Source organism: Tenrec ecaudatus, chromosome 10, assembly GCF_050624435.1.
Source record: "Tenrec ecaudatus isolate mTenEca1 chromosome 10, mTenEca1.hap1, whole genome shotgun sequence".
Taxonomy (NCBI): Eukaryota; Metazoa; Chordata; class Mammalia; order Afrosoricida; family Tenrecidae; genus Tenrec; species Tenrec ecaudatus.
The window spans coordinates 131379970-131403244 of NC_134539.1; the positions used below are offsets into that span (position 1 = coordinate 131379970).

At 55.9% G+C, this 23275-nt stretch overlaps 1 protein-coding gene across 1 annotated transcript in view; it reads right to left on the reverse strand.

Moving 5' to 3' along the window:
* The window catches only part of ACSF2 (acyl-CoA synthetase family member 2), a 29506-nt gene extending 11300 nt beyond the window's left edge, over positions 1-18206 (reverse strand). The window contains exons 1-10 of the mRNA XM_075561627.1: positions 18019-18206; positions 3618-3819; positions 3098-3226; positions 2787-2840; positions 2248-2366; positions 1998-2163; positions 1256-1351; positions 951-1108; positions 598-689; positions 208-284 (exon numbers count right to left, since the gene is read on the reverse strand). Coding sequence (XP_075417742.1) covers positions 208-284; positions 598-689; positions 951-1108; positions 1256-1351; positions 1998-2163; positions 2248-2366; positions 2787-2840; positions 3098-3226; positions 3618-3819; positions 18019-18146 — 1221 coding nt within the window. The 5' untranslated portion in view covers positions 18147-18206. The remainder of the gene's footprint in view (positions 1-207; positions 285-597; positions 690-950; positions 1109-1255; positions 1352-1997; positions 2164-2247; positions 2367-2786; positions 2841-3097; positions 3227-3617; positions 3820-18018) is intronic.
* Positions 18207-23275: the final 5069 nt, after the last annotated feature.

Here is a 23275-nt window from a genome sequence, read left to right on the forward strand (position 1 = left end):
CTTGTGTGTCCTCCCCACCAACCCTGACTCCTATCAGATAAATGGATGTGTGTATTTGCTCCGTCACCCAGCTCCAGCATGGGCCCACTGTGGCCGAGGGCAGACTGTCTGTCCACGTTGGATTTTGTAACTGGTGGCTGGCCCGGGCCTCCCTTCTCCTGTCAGTCAGACCTCACTGCAGGGCAGCTGACCGCAGCTGTCACTCACCACCAGCTCCTTCATGTTCATCTTGCTGACGAGGGTTCGAATCAACTCTGGGGGTGCAGGGGACCCACCAATCACACCTGAATCAGAAAAAGGGCTGATACAATCCCCTCTGCAGGCCAGTGCCCTCCCCACTCACCTATAGCCCATCCTAGGAAAGGCCAGGGCTCTCTCTCCCCAACCCTGGACTGACCATCAGCCTGGGCCTGCCCTCTCCACACTGGGCATTTGCCACTCCCCCCATCCACACCCCATATCTCAGACATCCTTTCCCATCCCCTACCTGGCAGCCTATCTAGCTCACCCAGACCATTTTGAGGGGCGGGGAGAGTCCCAGGCAAAATAGAACCAGCAGCCCCCTTCCCTCTCTGACCACCCCAGGCCCCACCCCACCTCCACGCAAGGTCGAGATGTCATAACTGGCGAAGTCCGGCTGGTTCAGAACATCCACGAACATAGTGGGGGTGCCATACAGGAAGGAGCCTCTGCACAGGGGGCGGCATCTCAAAATTAGACTGGGCAGTAGAGGGGAATGCTTTTTCACACACCCCCCACCTGTACCTACAGCCGGGGTCCAGGTGAAAGTTCATGGGGGGCAGAACCAGGCCCTTTCTGGGGGTCCCCAGCTATGTCTGTCGCTAGTCCTCCTTGCTGAAGGAAGGAAGCGTCTTGGTCAGGGCCCAGGGGCCCAGTGAGGACGGGAGAGGGTTCCCCAACTAGCAGGGAGCTTGCCCACCAATGCTCACCTCTCTTTGCTAATGGTCTCCAGCGCCATCTTGCCATCGAAGCTGGGTGACGACAGGATGAGGGTGGTACCATGCATCACACTCACCATGGTGCCCGCCACGGAGCCAAGGCAGTGGTACAGGGGACTGGGCAGGACCACCCGCATCTCTTCTGGCGGCTAGAGATGGTGGGAGCAGTCAGAGTTGCAGAAGCCAAGTTCCTCTGGCCAGCAGGGGGTGCCCATCAAACCACCAGCTTCACTCCGTGCAGCCTGGCTTGGGGGCCAGCCAGCCTGGCCTGGGTGCCCTCCCTAGTGCCCCCTCACCTTCAGGTGCATTTTCAGACGCTCCCCGATAATGTTGGAGTTGTTGACGATGTTGTAGTGGGAGAGGGTAGCCCCCTTGGGGCTGCCTGTTGTCCCCTGGCAAGACAAGCAGGGGTCAGCCCGGGCCCCTCCCTCCCCATCTCCTTCCCACCCCGGGCCCCTGGGCAGAAGAGCACTGGACTGGGAGTTGGGAGACTGGGATTCTTAATTCCAATCCATCACCTGGCCACTCAGTGCATTCATGAGAGGCCCGCACTGTGCTCAGTGCTGCAAACGTCAGAAAGGTGTGCAGATGGGGAGCCATGCCCTCTCCCTACTCATAAGGTGACTCAGAGGACTCTGGTCCCTGTGTCCTCGTCATCATGTCTCTCCCCTACCCCCCCAGCTGCACAGCCTTGGGCAAATTCTCTGGTCTCAATTTCTCTCCCCGTGCAGTAAATGAAGAGGTCAAGATCCACCAGCTCAGCTCTCTGCTAGCTGGGTGAATCTGTCCAAACTTCAAGAGCTGGGGGAGGGGTATGTGACCAGGACACCAGTTGCTGACACATCCCTGGGCAAAGCAGACCACGAGGGCGTGGTACCGAGACCTGGACCTGGGTGACTTGGGTCTGGCCTTGGGGGAGTGTCTGCCTGCCCACCCCCCTGACCACCAGTGCCAGCTCCTTGGTCCCCAGGAAGAGTCATAGGACCAGAAGTTCCTTCCTGTGTGGCCTGGCTTGGGGCCTGGCGGCCTCTGCCCTACCGAAGTGAACTGGATATTGATGGGGTCATGGCAGGACAGGAAGCCCTGGGCATAACGGAGGCGGGCCATGTGCTGCTCCAAGCCGCCCGCTGCCACCACCTCCTTCAGGAGCAGGGTCCCCGGCAGGGGGGCGTCTGCCGAGATGACTATGGCCAGGTCTGGGAGCCTGAGGGCGGGGAGGGGGAGGAGGGGGAGAGTCAGGAGCGCTGAACTACGGCCCCTCCCCTGTGCCACCCAGAGACTCACACACCTCGGACTCTTCAAGGCCCCCGGCTGGGCCCCCTCCAGCTCGGGGCAGATCTGCTTCAGGATGTCGTGGTACCTCTGGGTCTTAAACTGCTTGGGGAACACAAGGGCTTTGCACCCCACCTATGGAAGGGGAGTCGCCGGGTGTGGTCAGGCTGGAGACCACGGGCCCTCTCCAATCAATCATTCTCTTCTTCGCGTGCTCCCCCCACACACACATCCAGCTCCCCCACCCCCCTCAACCACATCCTCCAACACACGCACACACATACACACACCCTGGGCAGAGACCCTAACTCATGCCATCCTCAACACACACCCTATGGTCCAAGACAAATCCACACACTTGCCACAGTCCAAGACAGGCACATCATGCCCCAGCACCCCCTCCCCCCAACTCAGAGACACTCAGCCTCTCCACCCACACATGGCCAGAGGGAGGGCAGATTGTGCATGCCCTCCTTCATCCCCCCCCCTCTGTGCCAGGCACCAGCGGCAGCCCTCCTCAGTTGGGGGCGGGTGGGGGGTGGAGGGAGGACCTACCTTCTTGAGGGCGTACTCTAGCTCTTGTGCCTGATAGGCTGGGTTCACAGACACCTGGAAGGGACATGGAGGGCATGTGAGTGTCCTGGGCAGACCCCGTCCCTCCCACTGCCACGCCCCCTCAGGAGACACAATAGCACCCCGTGGGAGGAGCCAGCACCTTTCAGCTATGGGCCTCCTGGTGCAGCACCTTTCAGCTATGGGCCTCCTGGTGGGCCTAGGAGCATACATACACCACCTGGGCTGGCTTGGGTCTGGGGCCCATGATGTCCCTCCCCTTGCCTGGCAGTGCCAAGCCAGCCCCTCCTCACCAGAATGATGCCTGCCTGGGCAGTGGCCAACTGCATGAGCACCCACGTGTATGAGTTAGGTCCCCACATGCCCAGCCGGTCGCCCTTGCAGAGGCCGAGGCTCAGGAGTCCGGAAGCAGCTTTGTCCACCTGGTGTCAACAGAGGGGACACGAGGGTCAGAACGGGGTAGGGGAGGAGACTCACAACTGCTGCCTCAACTGCTCCCTCAACCCAGCAGGGGGTGTTAGAATCCCCGGGGAAAAGGGCAAGGGGTCAGGCTTATGTCCAGGCCTCAGCGGGCCTTTAGTGGAGCCTGGGGCATCCATCGCACAGTGAACGAGCTCACTAGGAGATCCTGCTGTCACAGGCACCCGAGGCCACCTCTGGCTGGGCCCTTCCCTTGGTGTCCTCAGGCAGCCCCACCGAACTCTCCCCCAGCCCTAGCCACCTGTCCTCTCTCTTCCGTGTCCTCCGACTCTCCCAGGTGGAGCAGTCTGGGAGATCTCTCGGTGGCTTTGTCGGTTCAAGGTCAGGACCCACCTCCTCCTTGAGCTGGGCAAAGGTCAACCTGATGTTTTCATGGGCCACAACCAGGGCCTCCCGGTCTGGGACCCGCTGGGCTGTGGCATTCAGACACCAGCCCACGGTCTTGCTGATGAGATGGGTTCTAGTGTGGCCCTGAATGTAGCTGCGGCCTCCGATGGGCAGGGGCGCACTGCGGTCTGCATCTCCGGAACTGGAACTGTGGAGAAAGGGCACGTGATCCGGACTGTGCTAGGTGGGGCCTCCCTGGCACCAAGGAGCTGGCCCAGCTGCTTAGTGGGGTAGACTGCTCACAATGCCTTGCGGGGTGTGGGGGAGGAAAGGGGTGACAATTGGATCATCGTCAAAACTTCTTGCAAGACAAGGACAGCCCTTGACCCATTTTCGGCAACCCCGAGCCTTAGCCACAGGATGTGGGGCAAGGTTGGCCCAAGCTGGATACCAGGAGCCCTCCCTCACCTGCCTGCGAAGGGGAGTGCACTCACACAGACAGGCAGGGTCTTACAAAACATGGCCCTGTCCCCAGACCCATCTCCTGTTCTTTGGGGTCCTTCCTGTGGAAGCAATAAAGCCCTTGCATGGACTCAGAGCTGAGGTCAAGACCTGGGGGGCGGGGGAGTCTCTGGGCTGTCTGGTGGACCCGTTTCTCTCATCTGTGCTTACAGGTCAAAGATAGAATCAGAGATGGATCTGAAGGGCAGGTGGAAGGGCTGCATTTTAACAGGCCCACCATGTGCCAAGCCTGTGGATTAAAAAAACCCTCTGCCTCCAAGCCTTCAATACCTCCCAGACTCAGACCCTGCTCTTAGACGATGCTGCACATTGGAGGAAGCTGGCAGACGCCACATAAACCAGAGCCCCCAGAGCTTTCCAGACTCTGCCCAACACTCGTTACAGAGGGGTCCAAGGGCCAGGGTTCCTCAGCTCTCCCTGGGGCTGCCCCTGCCCTGCAGGGCACCGGCTGGTGCGAGCGGGTCTGGGCAAAGCCTGGGCAGCCCAGAAGACGATTCTATTGTATCTGCCAATAGCTCTTGGAGCCTCCAGACCTCTGCCCAATCTTATCAGGGAAGAATGCACTTCCACCAACGCCCAGGCAGTGCCAGGCCGGCCCTGCATCTTCCTGATGGAGACCTCGTTGTCCTTACCACTCCGATCAGAGAGTCTGGGACAGGGGTCTTGGGGACTTGGCTTGCTCTTCTCCAGCCTGGAGCCGAGGGGCCTGCGTGGCCACGTCTGTGGGGAGCTGGAGGTTCCAGCGAGTGGAGGGCTGTACCGTGGGCAGGCGTCTCCACCCAGCCACTGACTGTCCATTCATCAGACACACACTCGCTGCGCCTGCACACCTGCCAGCCTCTGCCCGGACAGGGAGAGTCACCAGGCTTCCAGCTAATTCCTTCTGGGCAGGGTGGGGGCTGGGGGGTGTCAATTCCAACTCAGGACTGAGCAGCTGCTCCCCAGTGGGTTGGCTCTGCTGTCAGCCTTACAGGATACAGAGCAGCGGGGAGGGCCAACCCCAAGGCTTTTCTGTCCATGTGCTTAGCCGCTGCACCTGCAGGGCGCCTCCCACCGCCCGTGGGGCCAATTCCAACTCACATCAACCCTCTGGGTGGGAGTAGAGCTACACCATAGGGTCCCCAAGGCTGTGGGCATTGTTGGTGTTTTAGGTCAGTTTGTTTATGACTAACAAGTTCATGGCTCACACATCTCAGTAGCCCGGTCACACGCATCAGAGGTAGGCAGCCATCACCACACTCAGTTCCAGCACCGTGTGTTCTTTGCTCTCAGGGTTCGCTCCCCATTCCAACAGCCTCCCCTGCCACGTCCCTTTCTACCGACGCAGGTGCTGTCTCTCCAGGGTAACTACTCTGGAGGCTCCACAGACAGACAAGCACACACGCCAAGACAGTAGAAACGAAGGGTCCGGCAAGGAGGACACGGTGAGGCAGGGAGGAACTCCAGTGGGCACCAAAGCAGACCACGTTAAAAGCTGGGTGAAAAGGGAGACCCATGACAGGGCGTGATGCTGTGACCCGACTCCCATGGCAGCCATCCTCCTGAGCAGTAACCCATCCTCTGTCTGGGGTCTGGTCACCAGGCCTTTCCATCTCCAGTCCACAGTCAGAGGAGATTCCTCAGAGGCTTAATCCACATGGGGGACCCTGCACAGGGGTTTGGGGCTCGGAGGCTGTCATTCTCTCAAGAGGCAGACGGCCGTATCTTCCCCTGATTGCCCAGGCTCGCCCACTCACTCCCTGCCATTGAGTTGATCCCAACTCAAGGCTCAGGTCCTGTGAAAAAGGAGCCGAAGTTCACCCGCAGGGGCTCTGCTGGCAGAGCAGTTACGCACTCGGCGGTTAACGGCAAGGCCAGGAGATCGAGACCACCAGCAGCTCCTCAGGAGAAACACAGGTTTCCTGCTCCCAAGAGTTCCAGTCTCAGGAATCCACAGGGGCTGTTCTACCCTGTGGAACCGCCTTGATGGCCGTGAGCTTGCATCCTCTGGAGATCACCTGGGACTCCCAGAGGAAGCTGTGCCGGTATGCGGAGGCCAAGGCTGAAGGAGTTACTAGCAGGCAGGGGAGGGGAGGGGAGACCAGCAGGTGGGCCACACAGCATCCAATGAGTTAAAAGGGCCCGTGTGGCTCACTGGGTCGAGTGTGGGGCTGCTCACCACAAGGTCGGCAGCTCAAGCCCCCCAGTCCCTCCTTGGGAGGAAGACGAGGCAGTTACGAGGCAGTCTGCTTTTGGAAAGATCCACAGCCCCAGAAACCCTGCGGGGCAGTGCCACTGGTCATGCTGAGTCAGAATGCGCTCCTAGTGAGAATGGTCTCAACAGAGTGAGAAGTGGTGTGTGTGTGGGGGGGAGCTCAGGGGTCAGACTGTCCACCTCTTCCCATTAGGGAAAGGGACCCATTAGCACTTAGACCTGGGTAGGAAGGGTGCTTGGGAAGTGAACCTGGGTGAGATGATCACAAAGTCCAATGTAGCTGCTGACCAGGCACAGCAGCTCTTCGGGGCACATAAGGACAAGCAGGGCCTGGCTTCCTCCTGATCCACAAGAGAAGGTGGGCCCAGAAACTACAGGCCCAGTGGCTTTCCTCACCTATAGGCTCAGGTGCAGTGGCACTGTTCATGATGGACGAGGGAGGACTAGCCCTTGATGTGGGATCTGTGACCACAGAATAATCAGCCAGGGCTCAGCCACCAGCAGGGTTGGTCCTTAGGCCAACTGGTCCCTGCATCTATGTAGCGTCCACTCAGGGTTCTGCATGGCACATGGCAGAAGAGTCAGGGGTAGCCCGTGGGGGCCACACCACTAGTGACCTGGTAGATCTGGAACCTGGGGTGTGGTCAAGCTCACGTGGACCTGGGGGGTCACACGCAGTCCCACACAGCCCATGCAATACCTGGAGGCTTCCAGACTTCCCAGAAGCCTCTGGGAGTCCCAGGTGGGGCAGGCAGTGAAAGTCTGCCGTCTGAAGCCACCAGGAAGCACACTGGAAAACGAGTCCAGGGACCTGCTTCTGACCTCACAGCCTTGCCCACCTCACAGAGCGCCATTCTGCCCCTGGGCGTCTGGGCTCACCAGCAGTCAGAACTGACCCAACAGAGTCCTTAAAAACAAAACCAGACTCATTAGACGTCTTTTTCGCAGCACAGAGGAGCAGAACACAAGTGGGAATCACAAACTCCCATGGTACAATGAAGAAGCCGAGGCACCAAAAGGCCCAGGATGATGAACCAAAAAAATATATATATATACACATATCACCCCAAATTCCTCACAGTGGCCTTATAGGACAGGGTAGAATGCCCTGTGGGTTTCTGAGACTGCAACGCCTCTGGGCAGAACACCCTGTATTCATCCTGGGTTGATGAACAGCCAGACCCAATGCTGAGAATCCAGTAAGATGACCTCAAGCTATGGGCATGCCTGCCCGCCTCCCATCTCAGGGGGGCCAGGCAATCCCAGCTCCCAGGGTTCACGGTTCTTGCTCCTTACCTATCTGATCGTCAGAGCTGGCCTCACCTCACTGTGGTTTTACCCATCCCCAGAAACTGGGCCTGGGAGAGAATGAGGCGGGAGGTGGGAGGGGGGCAGTAGACACAGGTGATTCCTCTTCCAAGGAGTCGAACAAACTCTAGAAACTTCTCTCAAAGCACCGTGCCCCCCCTCTCCCCACGAGAACCACCCCTATTTGGAAAGCCCAGGTGCAAGCAGCAGGGAATCTTCTGCTCTCTCCTTTCCTGCTCCTGCCTGCACACCTGGGCCGGGGGCGGCCACTCGGTGGCTTAAACAGAGCGGCATAGAGCCCTTTGATGACCTGAACGAGACCATTGAGAGACTGGGCTTTCGGCAGCGAAGCTTTCCTTGGGATTTTCTGTGGGTGTGGGTGGGAAGTTTAAGGAAGTAAGGAGAACCAACCATTCCACTTTCTTGCAACTTGAACAAAAGGAAATACTCCAGGACGGCTTTCTTCCCATCTAGATTTCCCCTCTCAATCCCGGGTTTCAAAGCCAAGGGCCCTTGGGAGCCAGGTGGGACCCTGAGAAGCAGAACCGCCAGGTGGGAGCTGGAGGCCTGCTGCCCTCTCCAGTCAGTCCGCCCCAACTCTGGGCACCCTGGGTGTTACGGAGCAGGGCTGACCACAGGGGGTGCTTGGTTGCAGACAGTGACGCACTCACACGGCGGGGGGTCCAAACTCACACAGGTAACATGTGTCTGAAGGCGAACCGACGCAAAAACGTCTCTGGAGAGCTTGGACTCTGCCCCCTGGATGGCCGCTCCCACCAACAGTCATCTTAATGAAGCCGCCAGGGCCTGGCCCTCGGGGGGCCCTGAACAGGCTCAGACTGCCTCAGTCTTTAGCTCAGGAGGCAAGCTCTAAGCAGGGACGGTGTCTGCTTCCACGTAAGATGCTGCTTTGGGCTGACGCTAGTGCTGATGCAGCCACGATTAAACTCCACCAGGGACAGAGTGTACGAACTGTTCCCCTCTGACCAGACTTACAAAAGGCACCTGAGTCACTTCTGCACGGTGCACCTAACAGGCCAAATCAACGCATGTGTCTGTGACCTGCCTTAGAAATCACCCGGGGAAAGGATTCCCCTCAAGTCTGAGTGCAGGGGAGAAAGACCAAATAAATAACGGTGTTTTCTGGTGCACGAGGGGGTTTAGAAGTGGAACCAAGAAACCACAGGATTTCCCCCACAAGCTTGTTGAAAGTCTTCATATATTTACTTCAGGCTTCCCAGCGATGGTTAGCCCATCCTGCCCAGCCAGCTCCAAAGGTGATGACCACCACCACCCCCACTTTGCCAGGCTTGGGCGCATGGGCAGGGCCTGGCACTGTGTGCTTACTGCTGAGAACGTGGCCCACTGAGTGACAGGCTCTGGTCCTGATGCGGGGAATGCTGCTCCCCCAGGAGCCAAGAACACACCTGGTGACTCTATGCCTGCAATTGTGACCTCTGGGAACATCTGCAGGGGCTTGGAATGACAACTGGGAGTGGTCCACTAGGAAACAATGGGCGGGGGGGGGCAGAGGTGGGAGGGGGGCTCAGAGCTGAGTGAGTCTCCTTGGGTGATGCTGCACACAGGGTTTTTGCCAAAACCGTCCCAACTGCGCGGGGGCGAGGGGGCTTTCCTTCTTGTGGGAAAACGGAGATGGAGGAATGGCGCAGCTGGTCTGGGTGCTGCAAAGCAGGGTTGAGTCCAGCAGCCCTCAGGGCCGGACAGACCCAGGACGCTGGCACAGAAACTGCCCGCCCCCTCCCATGACCAAATCTGCCACGAAGTTGGAGGGCGAAGGGGCCACCAAGGTAGGAAAAGATGTCCACGTCACAGACCCAAGCAAAACCACCAGGAGCCGCCGAGGGCCCCAGAGATCAGCAAAGAGGAAAAGTACTTGTATTTCCAGAATGCCAGCTCCTTATTTTCAGACGCTGACCCTCCCCGGCAAAGTGTGTGTGTTTTTACAGAGACAGGCAAGAGAGAGAAATTCCCTTACTGATCCTTAAAACAAACAAACAAACAAACAAACAAACCCAACAGTATTGAGACAATTTCAGTGCACAGCGACACTGACAAACAAACTCAATGCCATGTTGAAGCTGACTCACCGTGACCTACAGAGCAGGGTAGAGCGGCCCCTGTGGGTTCCCCACACACCGAGTGACTCTATGCCTGGCGCTTCGACCTCTGTAACTCTTTGCGGGCGTCGGAAGCCTGTCATTCTCCCTGGCGACACTTTAGAACAAAGTAAAACTGTCTGACGGGGTTTCCAAAGCTGTGCTCTTTATGAAACTGCTGTCCCACCTTCCTCCCACGGGGACGGGGATCAATGAAAAGCCATGGCCTGTCAGTTCCCAATGGAGTGCTTTCACCACTGGGCCACCAGGGCGCCTTGTCCCACTGTGATGGGTGACACGCAGGGGCCTCTCTGCACGTGGCCCATCCACAGCGCCCCCGAGGCCCTCCAGGAGCTGCCGCAGCAAAGAGGAGAGGTGAGGGGCCCTCTGGGAACCGCACGACACAGAGACACCCCCCCCCACCACCTGGAGCGTCCTTGAGCAGCTGTGCCCCTCCTGCTTCCCTCTTGATGCCCTCTAGGAACTGCTGGTCCTGGGCCGGACTCTTCATGGCCTCTGCCTGGACCTCCAACCTGGAGCTCTCCGCCTGCCCTCAGCTTCCCGTGCACTTCTCCCAGCGCCGCACGTGATGGCAGGGGCGCCTCGTGCATAAGCCCCTGGTTTGGCCCCTGCCACACGTTTGGTTTGTCACCACGTCAGGTGCCATGGGGCCCGCACCCCCTCTGCGGTGCCTTCCTTTAGTTTGGACAGAGGTGCCACCCAGAACGACTGGTTGCCCTGCTCATGACACTGAGCAGGAGATAGGCCTGACAGCCTTGTACCCAGGGCCTACGGAAGGTCTGGTGGGTAAGACAAGTGTCCTGAGTGCCGCCTGAAGGGGGTGCCACCGAGCAGCTCCTACAAGCCATCCCAGTTTCTGTCACCCGCGGTGGGAGATTGTCCAGTGATGTTCAACGGGTCCGTCTGTATCTGCGAGCCTCGGTGGATCAGGAGACCAGCACAACCGGCCCATCTTCCACAGCACAAGCTGGAACCAGTGGAGTGGGAAGTGAACAGGTTTGGCTCGCCGTTTTGAGACGCTGCGGCGGGAAAGCCATCTAAAGATGGGCACCGCGCGCGGGGGTGATGTTTTGGCCAGGCATGGTTTCAGGACTTCCCAGCGGCACCACTGCCCATAGATGTGCCTCTGCCTCGCGCTGCCCTTCCCTGTGCCATCTTAGAGCAGGAACTGGACAGAGAGCCAGTCAGGCCTGGGAACCCCAGTGCAACTCAGGACACTGCTGTGCCATTCCAGGGCCGATGCTGCTGCTAGAGGCTGGATGCCATTGTGGGCACAGGGATTCACAGTTCTAACCTGGTCAGGCCGAGACCACACTCTGGAGAGGCCTCCAAAGGCAGGGTGGGTCACATGCCTGCTGGGGTCTGAGCAAACAGGCGTGGTTCGACAGGCTGTGGATCTGGGAGGTCAGGATCTCCCAGAACTCTGGGCTGGGCGTGCCCCCCTCTCTCCACCTGGGGTTCATCTTTCACCGTAGATACTTGACACTCAAGGACAAGCTGCAGAGTCTCTCCTGATGTCTGAGGACTGCTCCCACCTGGCAACACATCCAAAGACCCTGAGACAAAATCAGGACACGCTTGCTTCCAAGGAGCACCCCAGTTGTGTACCTGGCAGTAGAGACTTGTCCGTTCTTCCGATAGTCCATGACGTGGGCAATTGCTTCACAAAGACCATCGTGAGAGGCATCAGCATGGCTTCGGTCTGCTCTTCCCGGGTCTCTGCCCAGCTTTCACCCGCCTGTAAGAGGCTTGGCAGCTCTACAGTGGGAGTCGGGCGCACTGTCATCCTCAAGATGACGCTATCTTCAGGTGAAGTTCAAGGGATGACCCAATTTCCAAGCATTTACACTTGTCAACATTTAATCTCGTCAGGAGGCAGCACGTGATGGAGAACGGCTGGCCCTGAAGAAAGACCACCAAGTTGCACGGACAGTCTTGATGAGAAGCCAGGGTCCTGGCCTTGCTGGAAGGCCAACTGAAATGTTCCCACAAAGGGGCGCCATGCTGGGCACACTCGGTCACCTGTGCCAAGAAGCTTGGGAGGCAGCTCCCGGCCAACTGATGGGAAGAGACCCCTGTTTGTGCCCCTCCCAAAGACGATCCACCAGAGCTGCAGGGGCTGTGTGGAGTACTTTAATATCACACACAAGAAACGTTTCCCTAGAGGCAATTAAACAGCATTCGCCATAGGACACCAACACGGAAATGCCAGGATTCAGAAAAGGACACGGAACAAGGGACAGCGCTGCCGATATCAGGTGGATCGTGGCTGAAAGCAGAGCACAGAAAGATGCTTACCTGTGTCTGATTGTCTCTGCGCAGGCAAGCCTGTGGACGAAATGGAAATCCCAGGATACTCAAATGTGCTCCTGTGGAAATGTGCACCCAGATGACGAGGAAGGGGGTCAAATACAACAAACGGATACTGTGTGGTTTGGAATCAGGAGTTGGATGGGCCAGGGTTGTCTCCTTTCACCGGATTTATTCCAGGCGAGTTGTGAACATACAATCCAAGAGGCTGGGTTCATGGAGAACACAGTATCAGGATTGAAAGACGTCTCACCAGTGACCTGACATACATACGAGAATGGGATAGATGCCTGCTGAAGGTGAAGAGGACTCAGCATACCCACCGAAGCAGGTCAGAGACCACATTTAGTTTGGATGACAGTCAACATACAGAAAGCAGAAACCCTCACACCTGGACCTATGAACGACATCACGATTTAGGGAGAAGATACAGGTGTTTCCAAGCATTTTGTTTTACTTGGATCCATGATCCATGTCCGTAGGAGCAGCCCAAGAAATCGGATGGCATCCTGCATTGAGCAAATCTGCTGTCAGAGATGTCCTTGTTAAGTTAATGAGGTCAGATTGGTACAGGGAGTTTGGAGTCATAAAAGATTAAAACAAGCAAGCTGGGCAAATAGTCTTAGAGGAAGAGAGATGTGAGTCAATGAAGCCTGCCCAGGAGCAGAAGCTGAAAGAGACAAGCACCTGCTTCCACAGCGGACACGGAGAGAGGGCTTCCCCCCGAGAGTCAGCACCCTAAATTCCGGCCCCTGTGATGGGGTGAAAATAAGTGTATATAGGTAAGGCCGCCCAGCTGTGGGATTTCTGTGCTTGCAGCACTAGATACGGAAGACCCTGTGGTTACATATTATCTCCAGGTGGGAGCCAGGCCAGCCACTTGCAGGTGGACTTTGCGCCTGCTGGAGGCCGGGAAGCTGCCTAGGAGAAGGAGGGTCGGGGAACTCCCTGAACTATGACTGCTGGCAGGACCCAGGCGTTCAGGGAATGGTGGGAGCATGCCTCAGGATGCGCCCACCAGCAGCTCCTTGGGAGAAAGAGGAAGTTTTCTACTCCAGTAAAGAGTTAGTCTCAGAAACGCACGAGGGCAGTTCTACCCTGTCCTATGAGGTCGCCGTGAGTCAGCGTAGGCTGGATGGCAGCAAGTGAGTGCCTGCCCCGTGATAAGCCTCTGTTGCTTCCCTGGTGAAGGTGGCATGCTAGCCACCGGTAACAAAGCCTTAGAAACAGGACTACAGGCAATATTCTCCTTTGGTTGAAGTTAGCGACTTACTCCCCTCTACCCCTCCAGCAGGTGCAAACAGTCAATGCACTCGGGAGCTGCTAACTAAGAGGTCAGAAAGTCAAGTTCACCCAGAGACACTTAGCAGACAGGCCCAGCAACTGCCAGAGCCCAACTATGCCCTGCCGCACATGGAGTTGGTGGGCATTGGTATCGGCTGGATGGCAGCTGGCTCAGAGGTCTTCCTCTTTTCTGAAACGTGACTCTAGCTCCAGCCCAGGCAGCTTGTGGGGGATGAACCGGGATCGCCCCCATCCCCCTTGCACACCAGCCTGAGGTTCATGATCCAAACACACCAGCACTGCGGCCCACATGCCACTCACCATGCGTGCAGCTACAGCCTGAGAGGGAGTCTCCCTTTCCCTGATTTGTAGAGAGAAGTTCTCGGGCGAGTGCTTGACCCCTAATGGATGGCCAACGCAAGGACAGGGAGGGGCAGTCTTGAGTCACTGGCTTTGAAGTGAAATAGCGGTCTTGATTCTGGAATGAAGGAGCCCCAGTGTAGTGGTTACACACTCGGCTGCGATGCACTACGGTTTCAGAGTCCGAAACCACAAACAGCTGGGTTTTCCACTCCCGTCGCTCTGAGTCAGCATGGACCAGGGTTTGCTTGGGGGCTGATTCTGGAGTAGGGGTGTCTTTCCATATCTTATCTGCATAGACGAATGCCCCATCTGGACCAGCTACAACATGCAACCGCTGCTCACAGGAAATGTGTGTGACCCCCCCCCCCAAAATCTGAATCCCCTTCAAAGCACACCTGGGTGATCACGTTCTGAGTTGATGGTCATGAAAAAGCACAAGAATCACACACTTGGAACGAGTGTTAAAAACGGTCACCAGAAAATGAATAAACAAACTAATTCGTTCAACGGTCATCAGTGAAGAAACTGTTTGGGGTGGGGGGATGGACAAAGAAAAGTGAAAATCGTGAAAAATACCAGGGCAATAGTTTTATAAAGACTGGAGGAAGGCTTGAAGGTGAACAAGCGGCCATCTAGCTCAGAAGCAATAAAGACCACATGGAAGAAGCACACCAGCCTGTGCGATCACGAGGAGCCAAAGGGACCAGGTATAAGGCATCATGCAAAAATATATATATACCATAGTGAATGAAGGGGGAAGTGCAGAGTGGAGACCCAAGGCCACTGGAGATCAACCACTGGAGATCCCCTCATAGAGGGGTTTAGGAGAGGAGATGGGTCAGTCAGGGTGCGATGTAGTACCGATGAAGAACACAGCTTTCCCCCAGATCCTGGATGCTTGGATGCTTCCTCCCCCCAACTACCATGATCCGAATTCTACCTTGCAGGACTGGATAGGGCAGAGGTTGTACACTGGTGGATATGGGAGCTGGAGGCACAGGGAATCCAGGGTGGACGATACCTTCAGGACCCGGGGTGTGAGGGGGGATGCTGGGAGAGTAGAGGGTGAGTGGGTTGGAAAGGGGGAACTGATTACAAGGATCCACATGTGACCTCCTCCCTGGGAGATGGACGGCAGAGAAGGGGGGGAAGGGAGGCTCCAGATAGGGCAAGATATGACAAAATAACAACTTATAAATTATCAAGGGCTCATAAGGGAGGGGGGAAAGGGGAGGGAGGGGGAAAAAAAGAGGACCTGATGCAAAGGGCTTAAGTGGAGAGCAAATGTTTTGAAAATGATTAGGGCAGGGAATGTACGGATGTGCTTTATACAATTGATGTATGTATATGTATGGATTGTGATAAGAGTTGTATGAGCCCCTAATAAAATGTTTAAAAAAAAAAAAAAGACTGGAGGAACCCGTGCCTGGGAGTGAGGGTGGGGTGGGTGTCATCTGTTGTTGAAGCTATTGACTCTGAAGAACGTCTCACACACTCACTCTGTCTCAAAGATTGTCTCAACGTGGATGATGGACTTACATGAAACCTCAGAACCAGAGAAACCTGTTAGGATCTTCCGGATCTTGGGCGTACACTTGAAAAGGGTGCATAGGAAGAGATTATTGATGTGCCAGCCGCGGAGTGCGTGACGCCGCCCTCTGATATGGTCTTCCTACCAGGGTCTCATAAGTCCCCCCCACATGTGAGGTAGGACTGTGCAAAGGAGGTGCTTGGGGCCCCCCACAACCAAACGCACTGCCATAGAGTCTATTCTGACTCATAATGACCCCATGGGGCAGGGAGAGCTGCCCCTGTGGGTTTCCGAGGCTGGACCTCTTGATGAGAGTAGAAAGCCTCATCTTTCTCCCTTGGAGGGGCTGGTGGTTTTGAACTGCTGACCTTGCCATCAGCAGCCCAGTTCATAAACTCACTCCGCCCCTGGGGCTCCTTCTTCTGACACAGAGGCAGAGCTTCTCTGTGCCTCTTCTCCCTCTCAGACTTAAAGGTTGCAGCAAGAAAGATCCTAACCAGCTTGGGTTATACTTTTCAAACACAGTCAAAGGCCCAGAAGATTGAGGTGCGCTGACTAACGTCACAAACCTTGTGTACTTTTGAAAACTAACTTCAATGACAGCCCCTTGTCAGCGAGGGTGGGGTTGGAGGCTAGCGGGTGATGGAGTTTGGAAGCCAGTGGGAAGGCAAGCCACAGGCACAAGAGGACCCAAATGTCTTCATCTAAACCCCAGTGACTGACCAGCCTAGCTGCTTTTGTTGTGAGTGACCCTGACTTCTGGAGACCCCACGTCCTGCACTGCCTGGCCCCAGGCTCTTCCTGCCATCTCTTGTGGGTTGTCTGCTGGTGCAGGCCCCCAGGGGGTTTTCACGGGCTGTTTGGGGGGAGGAAATCTCCAGGCTTTTCTTCCTCTCCCTGCCACCGAGTCGATTGGGACCCTACAGGACAGAGGGGAACTGCCCCTGCTGTAAATCTTTACGGGAGCAGTGCCTCCTCTTCCTCCCAGGGAGTGGCTGGTGAGTTTGGATGCCAGGCCTGTGGTTGGCAGTGTGATGAAGCATAAGCCTACCATGGCATCACTGAAAGCGGATCAGGGTCATAGGCAGGAATTTGAACCGATCCCAAATAGACAGGGCCCTAGGAAATCAGAGCAGAGTTCAGGATGCACTTCAACCAAGTCTCGTGGCCTAAGTAAAAAAAAAAAAAACAGAGAGCATCAGATGGCCAGCCTCCTGGCTCTGCCTGTGTGGGCAGAACCTCCCAAGACAGATAGCAAGGAGACCTCTGCCCTTGAGTCTGGGGGCCACGGCAGTGCATTGAAGTCCTGAGCACAGGCACGCCAAAGCTTCCGATGTCCGGCGACAAGGGGTGGCTGCCGTGTGTGTGTGTGTGTGTGTGTGTGTGTGTGTGTGTGTGTGTGTGTGTGAATTTGCAGGGAATCACACCCAGGCCTCCCATGAGGAAGGCAAGAATGTGCCCACTAGGGAGGCGGGGAGGGAGGGGGAAAATGAAGAGCTGATACCAAAGGCTCAAGGAGAAAGCAAATGTTTTAAGAATGATGATGGCGAAAATGTACACATGTGCTTGACACAATGAATGGATGAATGGATTGTGATAAGAGTTGTATGAGCCCTCAATAAAATGATTTTAAAAAGAATTTGTAATAGAAGTATATACACATTAAAAAATAAAAGAATGCACCCACTACACAACAAGTGCTTTAACCCCCAGATCTCGCTTTCCCAGGAAACTAGCACACGGATGAACTAAGCCCGATGGACATTCTAGCTTTCCAAAACCCTTGAGTTCCAAACGTTGCCATCCTAGAATTCCAACCAGGAGAAGTCTGTGCAGCTAGCTCTGCTCCAACGTGCCCCACTTCCACTTTTCTTTGCTTTGGTAACCAGAGGGGGGGTGGGTTCTCTCAGACAGGCCTGCTCCTCTGCTGGCCCCAGCCAGGCCCACACCCCACCTAGTGTCCAAAGTCAGGCCCTGATCCTGGCTGGGCGGCCAGGAGGAGAAAAGTACTTGCTCCTGATAACCAGGACAGGACGGAGGCCACCTAGGGCGGCGCTTGCCGTGTTGCACCTGCCCTTTAAGACTGGCAACACCAGGAAGGCAGCTCGAGCAAAGCCCCCCCAGCCCCCAGCCCACCCTCACATCCAGGACAGAGAAAGATAGTCCTGGAGGAGCCGTTGTGTAAGCCCGAGTGGATTCTGACCCTCAGTGGCCGGCCCAGGAGGGCGGTAGAGCTGCCCGGGAGGGTTTCCTAGGCGGTGATCGGTCTGAAAACAAGATCCCTACATCTTCCTCCCGCAGAGCTGCGGGTGGGTTGGAACCACCCGTTTGCGTTGGCAGTCAGGACCCTACCCACTGCGCCCCGAGGGCTCTTTCAAAACCACACTCCCCGCTGCGGAACAGATCAGGATTCACCGGGCTCCTTAGAAGACTCCGTGCAGCCATGCTGGCCACGCAGAGGGCAGACACCGAGTTCAGTGACTTGGGGGAGACAGAAAGCCCACCGCCCCACTCAGACCAAACTGCAAAAGGCCCGAACCCCGGGTCCTAGGTGAGCGGCACCAGAGGAAGACTATCACCTCTTGGACCAGAACCAGGGTCTGCGCGGGACGCTGTGCCAGCCTGCGCGGGCCAGGCGGGCTGCTACTTCCCAGAGCACACCCCACAGAGGGGCGGCTGCTGCGCGCTCGGTGGCGCGCCCTTCGTTGGCCTCCTCCCTGGGGGGCTGCCCTCCCCCAGCTCCTCCCGGGCGGGTACCTGAGAGGGCGGGCGCCCAGCCAGCTCGCTTCCCGCCAGCCTCGGGCGCGGACGGCCGGGGCCCCCAGCACCCCGGGGCCCCTCCCGCACAGCCTCTGCAGGCGCAGCATCCCGACGCACACGGCCATGGTTCGCTTGGCCCGAGTCCGGGGCCCGAGTACATATTCAAGTGGGCCGAGGCGGGGCGAGCGGGAGTGGGCGCAGGGGCGGGAGGGTCGCCTCTGCCTATGGGGTGGAGGACTCGGACCAGCGGGGCGGGGCGAGCGAGGAGGCGGCGGCCTGACACCCACTCGGAGAATGGCCCAAGAGTCTGTCTAGGTTCCCAGGCCCGGGGGACAGCCCCTGGCGGGGGTCGCGCCCCAACCCTCGGGAATGGGGAGTCAGGGCCCAAGAGTTTGTGGATTTCACCCGGGCAGGGGGTGGGGAGTTTGGAGCCGGAGCGCGCGACTGCAGGGCCCGGCGGCCAGGCCGAGACCCTCCCTGCGTCCCTTTAGCGCACCGGTCACGTGCGAGCCGGAGTTCTGACCCAGGGAGGGATCCAGAGGAGAGGGCCCTGGGCCTGGGGAGGGAGAGCCGCCCACACAGCAGGCCCCATCGGCCGGCGGGCTGTGGGGCTGAGTTCCACCCCAGAAAGGTCAGTTTACGGAAGGACCCAACTGGGTCCTCCCGTCCCTCTCCGGGCTTTAGGATCCAGCACTGGAACCTTTCTCTGCCTGCCTAGCCCTGACCCAGAGCCATTCTGATTCCTCCTTCCCGCTCAGAGGCTCCGGAGGCCCCCAGGGTAAATGTGGGCTAGGCTGCCTTCTGTAGAGGTGCCAAACCACACCATCTTAGCCTGGCCCTGACCCTTCCTCTAGAGGAGGAGCCAGAGGAGTGAGAGAAATGAGTGGCAGAATGAGAACTCCCCCACCCCCCACCCCAGGCCTTCACCCTGACCCAGGCTTGGTGTAAGCTAGGACACTCTGCCCTCCCTGGTAATGGTGCCTCCCCTGAGGTCACCTGAGCACAACTTCCTCCTCCAGAACCTGAGCTTGACCTCAAGAAGCCCTGGAGCCCTGGCTCCTCCTGGGTCCCTCATACTCTAAATTGCCAGTGTCAGGGAGAAGACAAAGAAGCAGAGAGATTATGAGCCTGGCCTTTCTGCTAGACTGGGATTGGGGTGGGGGGGGGGAGGCTTAGTGGCATCCCTCTTCCTGGCAGACTCAGCCACTAGATTGCTGGGTGATCTTGGGTTAAGCCCTGGCCTGCTCTGGGCCTGTCAAGTGCGGAATGGACACTGAGCTCACAGGCCGTCCTCCTTGATCATTTGAGGTCAGCCCTGGACTTGCCCAAACATTCGGCTTGCCTCACCCATTCCACCTCCAGAAAGTTCCTAGGAAGCGTAAGTGAGTTGCCACCTGCACTCAGAGCCACAGGTCCTAGTTTCAGGACAGACACACACTGTCCATGCCAGGACCTTTAAGGAAATTATCTCTGGTACACCCAGCTAACCTACAAGTTCAGACACGCCTTGGAATATTATTGTCTCCAATTTCAGAGAGGTGTGGCTAGTGGCCTGAGTGCGTCGCTGCCCGAAATGCTGTTACTGTTGAAAAGATTCTGTTGCAAATGACATTATGGCTTTGACGAAGTGCCCAGGCCTCTTAGTCCTCATCTGTGAAATGGGTGCAACACACCTCACGGAGACGCTTGGGTGAGATTGAGGAAGGTGACTCAGATCTGTACTCAGCTGCTTGCCAGGCTTCTTTCCCATGCTCCGTCCTTCCTTCCTTCCTTCCTTCCTTCCTTCCTTCCTTCCTTCCTTCCTTCCTTCCTTCTTTCCTTCGGGTCTACAGTCTGAGACCTCCCACTGTGCAGATGATGCTGGGAAGGAAGGTCCCGGATTGGGGACTACCTAGTCACTGTTTTGGCCAAAGACAGAGACCACGTTGATTCGGGAAACTTCTGCACGCGCAAACCAGAAGAAAATAGTGGGTTTACCACTTCCAAAAGGCTTTGAAAATCCCATGCAAATGAAGCAAGTTATAGTCCTTAAACTGTGTGATAAATAACCGTGTTTTGCCATGATCCCAAACAATGGGTGACGAAGTAAGCAGGTTTTGCCTTGACCACAGGAAACAATTGATGTCTACATTCTCCAAGGGTCACCAAACCCTCCTACCCTGAAGTCCCAGACTCCATTGTTCCCCTGATGGCCTTGCTGTGGCTTTCTGAGTCAGACCAGTTCCACTGACTATCTTTAAAAGGAATTTGTACTGCAAGGGAAACGACTGTGACATTTTGGATTTTTGACAAACTGAATCTTAAATTATGTTTCTAGGATTTTGAATAACAGCAGGCTAACTGTGTTACCTCCTCTCCCACGGTCGCCATTGTTGTGTGGAAAGACTCTGCCCCCATAGGTTTCCTAGACTGTAATATTTATAGGGTGAGCCCTGGTGGCACAGTGGTTGCGAGTTGGTTGCTGTGATCCCAAAGGTCAGCAGTTTGAAGCCAGCAGCTACACGGGAGAAAGATGGAGCTTTCTAGTGCCGCAGAGTGACCGTTGCAGAAACCACACAAGCAGTTCTGCCCTGTCCTCATAGGGTCACTGTGATTGGATGGCAGTGAGTTGGGTAGAGTCTTTATAGGAGCAGATCAGCAGGTTCCTCCTCCCTGGGGCATTGGTAGGTGGGCAGTCAGGTGGGCAACCAGCCCATAGTCAGAGCTCCTCCTCCTGTGTGCCCTCTCACTGCCAAGGAGCCCACGATGACTTATATAGACCAGGCAGAAGTGCCCTGTAAGTTTCGGAGACAAGTCCCGTCTTTCTTCCTCTGAGCGCCTGGTGACTCTGAACTTCCAAACTGTGTGGCTCTCAGCCCAATGCATAACCACTACGCCACCTGGACTCCTGTCTTTTGTGTTGGGTATTGCAAACTTTTCTTAGAAGGTGGGACTCTTGTTCCTTTCTGCAAAGCCTTAAGGCAGTGGTTCTCAACCTGTGGGTCATGACCCCTTTGGGGGGGTCAAAGGACCCTTTCACAGACAGTTCTGAAGTAGTAATGAAAAATAATTTTATAGTTAGGGGTCACCACCACACGAGGAACTGTATTAAAGGGTCGCAGCATGAGGAAGGTAGAGAACCACTGCCTTAAGGGATCTGGGAGGGACTGGGTCCTTGGAGGGAAAGGAAGGACCGGGAGGAAGAGAAGGGAAGAGGATCATGGTAGTAGTTCCCAGTGAGCCAAATGTCCGGGCTCAGCATGAGGGAGTGGGGAGCAGGACTCACCAGCCATCCCCCTCTCTCTCCCAAACCTCAACTCGGGCCAAGTGTAACTGCTGTGCACTGCAAGTGCTTTGTGCTTTTCACTGAACCAGTGACCACCCAAGAAAGCCCAACACCATTGCCAATATCCTCTCTTCAACAGAAACCCTGGTGGCATAGTGGTTAGGTATTGGGATGCTAACCACAAGGTCAGCAGTTTGAAACCTCCAACCTACTCTGCTAGAGGAAGGTGGAGCTTTCCACTCCCCTAGAGTTACAGACTCTGAAACCCACAGAGGCAGATCTACCGTGCCCTAGAGGACTGTTTGCTATGGATGGCAGTGACAGCCCAGAACCCACTGGCAGAGTCCCCACGTAGATTAAGGCTAGACTGAATGCTTTCTGATCTTTCACTGAAACTGTAGATAATCTTTCCCTCGGGCAGAGTGCCTTTGAAAATAGATTCCCTCCACCTCTCTCCAGCCAGTGGAGAGGGGCTTGCCTGGATGTGTTCCTGATGGGGGTCACCATCCTGGGGACGGCACAGGGGCTCAAATAGTCATGAGGCATGCCCCTGACTGCTTTGGTGGAAAGGCCCTGGACCAATCTGACAAGCCCTCTGTGTACGGGTCCCCATCATGGTCCTACTTCTTCTGTAGTCCCACCTATGAGTGACGTATCGATCTGTCACCTGTCATGAATTTGTGACAGTTTCCTTTGTTCTATGCCTTATTGATTTAGCTTCCCAACTGAGACTCCTTGGGCGCCGCTTTGACCTTCTGCTATTGGCCTCCCTTATCTCGATGGTGTGTCTGGGTCTCTTTTAAGACTTAATGAGCGTTCTTCTTAAATAATATTGGAGATGGAGGTCTCTTTTGTATCCTAAAACAAACCTAGGTTGGTAGGGTGGGGTGGAGGTGGGGGTGGAGCTAGGGAGAATTAAAAAACCACCCTAAACACCATTCATTTATTTTTAAAAAATTCTTGGCATCAGTCTATAAATAAAATACACTTGATTCCAGGGACACAGCACAATGTAAATGATCTTAACCTTAGACTTCAAGAGGGAAGGCGGCAGCTAATACCCTCCCTGTACCCAAAGATCTTATGGATGATGGGCTCCGAAATAGAGCTATAAAGGCCATGTCTGCATCTATCAAAGTAACCATAAAGCTGTAGCAGGAAGACCTGAAGGGGGAAGAACACAGTCCCGGCTCGCTGCCATCCATTCAATTCTGACGCATAGCAACCCTACGGGCAGAGCAGAACGGCCCCTCTGGTTTCCAACGCTGTAAACCTCTAAAGGAGCATAAAGCCTCATCATTCTTCCTCAGAGCAGCTGGTGGATTTGAACTGCTGGCCTTCGGTTATCAGCTCCACATGTAACCAGGGCACCTTTGAAGAGGGAAAAGCAGGGTGTAAATCATTACCTGTCAAGCAGAAAACAAAGAAATAGCAGGATCAGTATATTGTTTAAAAGGCAGTGGCAACAGTTAAACCAGAAACCGTTTAAATCATTGACAGTCAGTCCCTTTGGGACTTGGGCTTGGGAGGAAGGTTGGAGCAGAGAACAGCTGCTTTTTATTAAAAACCCTTTTCCTATTTCATTTTTCTAACACAGTGTGCATAGTTTGCCTCCAAAGAAAGTCTCAAAGGGCCATTGATCAGGTACAGAGACTGGCCTCTCCCAGCCGTTTGGCACTGGACACCGGGGGTGGGGGGGTGGGGTGGGGGTAGGTGGGTGCAAAGTTCACCTTTTCTTTCAGTTAACCTTCAGCAAATTGGCTCTCTCCTTCCTCATTTTTCTTTTTTAATCGCTTCCTCATTGTGTAATTGGCAGGTTGCTTTCTCTCTTTGTGTTTTCGTGTCATTTCTCAAGACTGGCTGCTCTCTCGTGGCCCGGGTTCTTCACCCCTCCCTCCCTTAAACCAAAGAGTTTTGCAATTCCCCTTACTAAAGAGGGAGAATCTGTTTCTCCCAGCGGAGATTGAGTCGGGTCACGTGACGGGCTTT